General features: G+C 41.5%; 1 protein-coding gene across 1 annotated transcript in view; it reads right to left on the reverse strand.

Annotated features, from left to right (window-relative positions):
• The window catches only part of IGSF9B (immunoglobulin superfamily member 9B), a 77,655-nt gene that overhangs the window by 47,476 nt on the left and 21,057 nt on the right, over positions 1-9,122 (reverse strand). Inside the window, exons 4-5 of the mRNA XM_069079712.1 lie at positions 3,330-3,481; positions 834-951 (exon numbers count right to left, since the gene is read on the reverse strand). Of these exons, the coding sequence (XP_068935813.1) occupies positions 834-951; positions 3,330-3,481 (270 nt within the window). The remainder of the gene's footprint in view (positions 1-833; positions 952-3,329; positions 3,482-9,122) is intronic.

The following is a 9,122-nucleotide window of genomic DNA, read 5'->3' on the forward strand; positions in this document are numbered from 1 at the left end:
ACACACACACACACACACACACACACACACACACACACACACACACAAATACTCCCAACAAGCATTTTTAAGTGTCTACTGTGTGCCAGGCGCCCTACTGGGGTGCCCTCAATCCTCGTTCAGATAGGAACAGCAAATTCTTGCCCTGACTCTGCAGACTCTGGCTGAGCCAAACACCCTTAATGTTATTTAAATGTCTGGGGTTTGGATCAAATTCCCATCTTTATTTATTGATGTCATCACTAATGGATGGCCTGAAGGAGGTCTCCTCTCCTGGGGAGGGAGGAGGCATGGCAAGGGACTCTGCAATCCACAGACTAAGACAGAGATGCAGCAGAGACTTTCCTTCCATACATGAGGCACAGTAGAGAGAGCACTGAGCCAGGAAGATGTGAGTTCAAATCCTATCTCAGACACTTAGGAGCTGTGTGACCTTGGGCAAGTCATTTAACCTGTTTACCTCAGTTTCATCATCTGTAAAATGGGGATAATAATAGAACCTACCTCCTGGGGTTGTTGTGGGGATCAAAAGAGATGATAATTGTAAAGCACTTAGCACACTGCCTGGCATGTAGTAAGCATTGTGTAATATACATTAGCTATGATTGTCATTATTATTGCTATACCTATATGATACCCCCGGGGGTCTGAGTTTGGCATACTGCCCTATGAGAGTTCCACCCAGGGGTCCAGGTGTTTTGTCCTCTGCCCGGTTCATCCTGGATCACATACCTACCACCACCACTCCACCCTGACCTTTCTGCTTATGTTCTAGCTCGTATTTGCCCTGGAGGTGACCAAGAAGAAGATAAGCCTGGGAAAATAGCTCTTACCTTGGACCAGCAGGTGGGTGGTATGGACAGCCTCTCCTTGTATGCTGTATGCTCGACAGGTGTAAGCACCTCGGTCATCCCGACTCACAGATGTCACTGTCAGGCTCCCATCGCTCACCTGAAGGGGGGAAAGGGGAAAGGGACAAAGAACAGAGATCAGTCTGCCCATGGAGAGACAGCAGCATCAGCTGGCTACAGTTAGGGTTACAGGAGGAGCAGCTAGGTGGTGCAGTGGGCCTGGAGTCAGGAAGATTTGTCTTTCTGACTTCAAATCCAGCCTCAGACACTTACTAGCTGTGTGACCTTGGACAAGTCACTTGACCCTGTTTGCTTCAGTTTCCTCATCTGTAAAATGAGCTGAAGAATGAAATGACAAACCGCTTCAGTGTCTTTGCCAGGAAAACCCCAAATAGAGACGTGAACAATCGAACATGACTGACATGACTAAACAACAAAGGGTGACATGACAGGCAACATGACATAATGTAAAGTGTTCTAGTCTCAGGAGAGCCAGATTCCTATCTACTCCCCAATACTTACCATCTCTCTGACCTCGCGCAAATTAGTTAACCTTCCTGAGCCTTGGTATCCCCATCTTTAAATGGGGATATTTGCAATTAATTCACAGAGCTGTTGTAAGTAAAGAGAATAGAAATAAGCTAGCCCTGTTGTTTCATTAGAATAGGGAACTCCAGGGTGAGGAAATTCCCTCCACCTATGCAGATCATCCCCTTTTCTGAAGCTTATACTCAGAGTTACATAAAACATTTTGAGGTCAAGTAACTTGCCCAGCGTCACACAGCCAGATATGTCTGACATAGAACTTGAACTTAGATCTTTCTGGCTTTGAGGGCAGCTTCCAACCCACCATGCTACATTGCCCCTATAATTCCTATATAAGTGTTAATGCATTATCTGTAAACATGAGTTATTGTTGTCAGTAAGAGTAGGAAGTTGCCTTTTTTCTCATTCTCCAAAGCTGCCCTCCCCTTTCTCCACTGAAAATCCTTATTCCTCCTCTACCTTCACAATCTAGCTTAAAATTCCCCTCCTCCAAGAGCCTTTTCTGTTTGACCATCTCTTCAGTCTGCATATACCCCAGCACCTACACCTAAACTGGGGAGAATAAGAGATTCTCTGAGAGCAAAATACATGGGCAGCTAGGTGGTACAGTGGATAGAGCACCGACCCGAGAGTCAGGAGCATCTGAGTTCAGATCTGGCCTCAGATATGTGCTAGCTGTGTGGCCCTGGGTAAGTCACTTAACCCTCAATTACTTCCCCCAATATATATATATACACATATGTGTGTGTTTATGTATATGTATACAAAAACAAAGAGAAGGTAGGCTGACTTCAAAGACCCAACTTGGATCTATGATAAAATGAGATTTGGAAAGTATTTATAGTGGAAAAATCCCATTAGGACAGGATTTGTATTTTTTCCTCAGGACATGTACAGCAGATCTTTGATGACTCATGGGTAGGCCAATCATATTAACGTTGTAAACCAATTGTTGATTGTTCTTCCCAGGGAAGTGTGGGTCAGAAGAGGGAAAGAAAGATCTGTATGAATCTGAGAGAAAGAAGAGAGTCTGAAAGGAGGCCTGCCTGATGGAAAGAGGACAGCTTGCCTAGGTTATGTCCATCCAAGACTGAATTCCAGAGAGGATTCAGGACATAGAGAGTTAGAATATAAAAATCAGAAAGGTTTTATTAGTTAGGCAACCTTAAGTTACTCTGAGAATTTTGTTGATAGATAGATAAATAGAGAGAAAACAATATATATTGAGATATGGATATTATGGCACACATATGTATTTAGATAGTAAATGAATTATAAATTTATGGACTTATATACAATAAATGAAGAGAAGTATTTATTCCTCTTTTGTGAATATGAACTTTGGAGGAAGAGATCCTGGGTTCACATCCTAATTTTGTTGCTTATTATCTGTGCAACCTTGAGCAATTCATTTCACTTTTTTTTTTTTTTTTGCTTTTTGGAGGGCAATTGGAGTTAAGTGACTTGCCCAACGTCACACGGCTAGTTTTTGTGTTAAATGTCTGAGGCCGGATTTGAACTCAGGTCCTCCTGACTCCAGGGCCAGTGCTCTATTCACTGTGCCACCTAGCTGCCCTAATTCATTTCACTTTTATGCACCTCAATTTCCTTCTCGGTAAAATAAGAAAGATGGACAAAATGATCTCTAAGGTCCCTTCCAGCCCTTTGATAAGTCGAAATCCTAGCTAAACTCAATTGTGACTTGGGGTTTAGGGCAGAGATGGAGGGATGGATTCCAAAGTTTAGGGAGAGTTTCTGAGAAGTCTGAGGTACAGTGAGATGCTTTGAGCTCCGAACTAGGCTGACTGAATCCTTGAATGAAGGACTGCTAGGCTACACACCCAGACACAGAATGAGTCAGATGATTGTTGGCCCACTGTAGAAAAAGAGCTGGGGTTTAGTGTGGTTGTCAACCCAGAAGTTACTACTTACCTGGAATTTCCCACTAGCCCCAAGGAGGGTCCCTTCCTTGAGCCAAGTGACAATGGGCTTTGGGTTCCCAAAGGCTGTGCAGGTCAAGGTGATGCTGCCACCTTCCTTAGCCTCAATGTACTGTGGGGGTGTCTCCGTAAAGGTAGGGGGTGCTGAAAGTGAGAAGGAAGGAAAGAGGGACAAAATGAGTTACACTTGCAGAGTCCTCTAACTCATGCCATGAAAGAAATTTAGCACAGATCACAAATCCTCTCCATCATCATATATAGAATCATAGATCTAAAGCTGGAAGGTCCTTAGTGGCCATCTTGTCTAACTTTTCATTGTACAGATGAGTAAACTAAGTCCTGAGGATGTTAAATGTCTTGTCCAGGGTCAATAAGCACACAGACTACTACATGCTCTATTCAGATGTTGCATATAAGCAAAAACCTTCTCTCCTATGATAATGAAGAGCTAATATTTGTGTAGTGCTTTAAGATTTAAAAAGGGTTTTACATACATTATCTCATTTGATCTTCACCAAAATTCAGCAAGGGCAGCTAGGTGGTGCAGTGGATAGAATGCGGGGCCTGAAGCCAGGAAGACTCATCTTCCTAAGTTCAAATCTGACCTAGGACATTTACTAGCTGTGTGACCTTGGGCAAGTCACTTAATCCTGTTTGCCTCAGTTTCCTCATCTGTAGAATGGATGGAAAAGGAAATGGTAAATCAGCCCAGTATCTTTGCCAAAAAAAATTCCAAATTGAGTTTATGGAGAGTTAGACACAACTAAAATGACTGAACAACAACAAAAAAGGCAGTAAGGAAGGTGACATTCTTATTCCCATTTTAGAGATAAGGAAGCTGAGGCTGAGAAAAGGTAAGTGATATGTCCAAGGTCATACAACTGAGTCAGGATTCAAACTCAGCTACCTGTCTAAGACTGAATTTCATAATATGTACATCTTCTTAACTAGGGATATTCTGGCAAATGTTTAACAACCAGCTCTCTGGAGAAGCAAAATGCATTCATGCTACACTTTTAAGTTGAATCTGTGCTATTAACATTTCTTTCCATCACCTTCTTGAGGCAGCTAGGTGATGCAGAAGAAAGAGCGCTGGGCCTGAAGTCAGAAGGAGCTGAGTTCTAATCTAGCCTTAGACACTTACTAGCTGGGTGACCATTGGTAAATCAGTTTCCTCAACTGTAAAATGGGGGTAATAATAGCATCATGGGGGTAATAATAGCATCTACTTCCCTAGGTTGTTGTGAAGATCAAATGAGATAAGATTTGTAAAGCGTTTACTTGCATACATTAAATGCTTGTTACCTCTCCCTTTCCTTGTGTAAACAAACATCAAAACAATAATTCAAGCCCTGATTTATAGTGTTTGCCAATGCCTGCAGGGTAAGGGATCACATTGAAAATTTAAAGATCAGCTCTCCTAAACTGGCATAAACTGGCTCCAGCTACCCCTAGGTCAGTGATGCTCTCACACTTCTAATCTGGAAGGCCCAGAAACAGATCTCCATCTCCTTAAAACACAGGTGAGGAGCTACATTCCGACCACGGTGTTCAAAAGACAACAGGTGTCTTCTTCCTTCTCTAGCTGCCACCACAGAGGTAGACTCCACTGTCTAAAATGACCCTTTGCCCCTTACAAATTCTCTGATCACTCCAGATCCCTCTCTGTGTCCCCTCCTCTTCCCTTACTTTTCAATTTTGATGAAAACTCCATCCTGATAATCTGGCTTTCAAGAGACTCAGTCTCATTTGTCTGAGCTGCTTGAAACAGTAATCCAGTCAATCTCAAACCATTAGACTATCTGGCCAGCCCCTTTCTAAGGGAATCCTCACAGACCTCACCCCTGACTAGCAGCCTCAAGGGAACGGTTTATCAGGCTTTTGGACTTGCCAACAGGATAAAGTTGGCCCCAAATATGGCACCAGTTTGGGACAAGCTCATAAAAGTCAAGGCCACTGTATCTAAAATTGATCCCTGGGGGATCCCCTGGGCCAAGAGACCTCTACTAGGCATCCTATGAGCTGTTCCCTGGACATTTCTGATAACATTCTTTCCTCACTGTGGGCTTCCATAGGTAGAAAGAACATAGATGTTCTCATGCACATTTAATCAATCAACAATTTATTAGACACTCTGCTTTGTACTAGGTCCTGGTGACTCAAAGTTGAAAATAAAACAGAAGCTGATCTCAAGGAGTTCAGAGGGGAAATGAGCTAAAGCTGTGATTTCAGTGGCATAAGGAACCCCTGAAGGAGGAAACTCCCTCTTCCAACTGACCCTGGTTGGCTCCTTCTCTGCCACACAAAGTCCTAGAGTCGCCTAGGGCATCGCAAGGCTAAGTGACTTGTGCATAGCCAGGATGTGTCAGAGGTTCAAGATGAGCTCACATCCTCCTGGCTCTAAGAATCACCCCTCCAACCACTAGACCACACCGCCTCTCAAGGACTTGAAATTCTATCTATGCCCACAAACACGTAAACAAAGTCAAAGGCCATAGTTTCCAGTTCTTCTTCAGCTCCCAAAGCACCTCACACAGGGCTGGGTACACAGCAAGCACTTAATTAGTGCTTTCCTTCAACCTGCATAGCCAATAAGCTGCCAGGCCACTTTGATGCTATTTCTTTGGTATGTCTCTGATTTATCCCCTTCTCTCTAGTTACATTATTGTCACCTAATTTAGACCTTTATCACCTCTTCTCTGGACTATTGCAATAGGTTCCTATTTGGATTAGAGATAGTCTAGGCTCTCCCATCTCTGATCCACTCTGTACACAGGGGCCAAAAAGACATTTCTAAAGCACAATCTAACCATGTTACTGTGTTACTCCCCTATTTCAATGGTTCCCTATTACCTGCAGGTGATCTGCTTGGCACTGAAAGTCTTTCACAGTCTGTCTCCAGTCTATCTGTCTTCACAGACTGATTACACATTCCTCTCCATCCTGTGCCTTTTACCATCATTGCTTTTACCTCTCTATGAATTCCATCTCCCACCTCCATTCCTTTGCACAGGCTGCCCTCCATGTCTGCAGTACCTTCCACCTACCCCTTCTTCCTTCTGTCTCTTAGAATCCTGGGATCCTTCCAAAACTCAGCTCAGAGGTTACCTCCTAATGAGGCTCTTCCTGATTACCACTCCTCTCCCCCAGTTTTTGGTCTACACACACACATACACACACACACACACACACACACACACATACTTTTTTATATTTACTTTGTATATATCTTGTATTTATTCATCTTTGTATATGCCACATACCCCCTACTAGAACCTAATTCCTTAAAGAAAAGTTTTCTTTCATTTTTGCCTTTGTATTCCCAATATCTACCACAATACCTTGGATACAGTAAATATTTAATAAATGCTCATTGAAATAAGCTGAACTGGGTCACATTTTTTACACAAGAAAATAATCCTTGTTCAATCTTTAAGAATATATCTGGTATCAACGAAAAAAAATCATCCCATCTTTTAGAAGTGGGACCTATGCATTCTAACTCCCAGGTACCTAAATAAGCCTTAGCATTTCTGGCCTTTGAAATAAAACTACAGCATCTATTACTTCTGGTGGCAGGCTCAAAAAAAAGATAATAAATTAAATTATGTCCTGAAGTGACAAATTAATTACTAATTACACAATTACTTTATTATTTAGGTGCTAATCAGAAAAGTACTTTAAGCAATTTCCAGTTTTCAGGAAAATAATGGTTTGACTCTCGATTATTTACTGAATTAGGTGCTCCTTTGCCAGATGCATTTCCTGGCTTAATTCTTTTTCTACAAGTGCCCTATAATTAATAGTGCAGGTTAGTAATAGGTTGGCCTCTCTTGGAAGTAATTCACAGACCTAAAACAAGGCTGAGGCTTTTCAGGTATTTTATGAGCGATAAAGAAATAATTGGGTTTGTTTCTGACCAGCTGGTCTTCAAAGAAAACACCAAAGGAGAATGCATTTGTAGATGTAATTTTTCACTGGCCTTTCATTTTAGAAAAATGATTTCCATCAAAGAATACCTTTTGTCAAACAAGCTAGTTCTTTCCATCAGAATACTGGGGTTTGGACATTTCTCCTTGAATCATGGGAAGGAACAGAAGAGTCTTTGGGGGCTAAAGTGTCCCTATCCAGCTCCCTGTTTTCAGGTAGGACAGTAGTTTATCACTTCATCTTGAGAGATGCTTATTCTGATCCCCCAGATAGAGTGTAAGCTCTCTTGGAGCACTAACAGTAAGTATCTTACTACTCTGTGTCCTCCATAGTACTAAGCACATGGTCATGAATATGGCTAATATTTGTTAATCTTTTGGTTTCAAAAGACCCAAGAGGAAAGAAATTGATACTTCCTTTGTCTCTTCCCTGAGTCCTTCCCTGAAAGTCCTTCCCTGAGTCTAACCTAACACCCATTTCTCCTTTTACAATTTCATTCTATTTTTTCCTCACCTTATTTATGGAAAGGGAACAAGGGTCAACAAATTTAAAGGCAGTCAAGGAAGCATGGCAACAAGCAAAGACTCATCACAAAATCATAAATTAGAAGCAGAAGAAACCTTGAGATCATTCTAGATCAGTGTTGGGGAATCTGCGACCTCAAGACTACATGTGGCCTTAGACCCTATTGCACAGCCTTTTGACTGAGGCCAAATTTTATGGAACAAATCCTTTTATTAAGGAGATTTGTTCTGTGAAGTTTGGATTTAGTCAAAGGGCCACACTTGAGGGCCTAGAGGGCTACATGTGTCCTTGAGGCTGCAGGTTCCCCACCCCTGTTCTAGACCAATGGTCCTCAAATTTATTTGCTCATGACACAATATTCTTTGCCATGAGACACTTGAGTATAGTGAACATTGAAGCTGGCAACACCAGAGGAAAGGAGGGAGATTCAGCCAAACACAATCTCCTTTCAATAAGAGCAGAAATTTTTGTTGTTCTTTGCATGTTCAAAGCACGTTTTGAGGTTGGTGTGTATGAATAATAAGAAAGTTTTGTTTATTCTCTAAATACTACATTTACCATACTAGGTAAGTAAAACTTACATTAAAGTTATTTACACACTTTCTTTTATCTACAATAACATGACATTTAAATTTTATTGCCCACCTTCTGAAACTCTCAGGCCACCAAAATATAACATAGAACCTTACAGAACTCCTGATCTAGACCCACCCTCTCATTTTACAAATGAGGAAACTGAGGCCCAGAAAGACCAAGTGACTTGTCCAAAGTCACAGAAATAATAAATAAAATGTAAGTTCCAGTAGAATATAAGCACTTCAAGGACAAGGGCTGTTTCATTTGTGTCTTTGTATTTCCCATCCCTTGCAAGAAAAAAATAATTAATAATGTTAATTTGTGGAATTGAAGTCACAGAATGGGAATTTTAATCAATCAACATTTATGAAGCACCCACTATATGTCAGGCACTATACTTAGAGCTGAATTTGAACTCTGATGTTCTGATTTTGAGTACAATAAATTTTTACTATAGCATACTACCTTATAACACAGTATCTATAGTCTATCTTAATAGAATGCAATCTCCTGGAAGGCAGGAACCATTTCAGTTTTGTCTTTGCATTGCCGACACCTAATATTTTACCTGGCACATATTAGATGCTTAAGAAATATATATATAATAGGGGGCGGCCAGGCGGCACAGTGAGTAAGAGCACCAGCCCCAGAGTCGGGATGACCTGGGATCAAATCCGGGATCTGATACTTAGCACCACACCCAGAAATAACTGGCCGTGTAACCTTGAGCAAGTTACTTAACCCTAATTGCTTA

Source organism: Petaurus breviceps, unplaced genomic scaffold (genome assembly GCF_028583685.1).
Source record: "Petaurus breviceps papuanus isolate PSGF00001 unplaced genomic scaffold, PetGlider_PUasm1.0 91133, whole genome shotgun sequence".
In the NCBI taxonomy this organism is placed as follows: domain Eukaryota; kingdom Metazoa; phylum Chordata; class Mammalia; order Diprotodontia; family Petauridae; genus Petaurus; species Petaurus breviceps.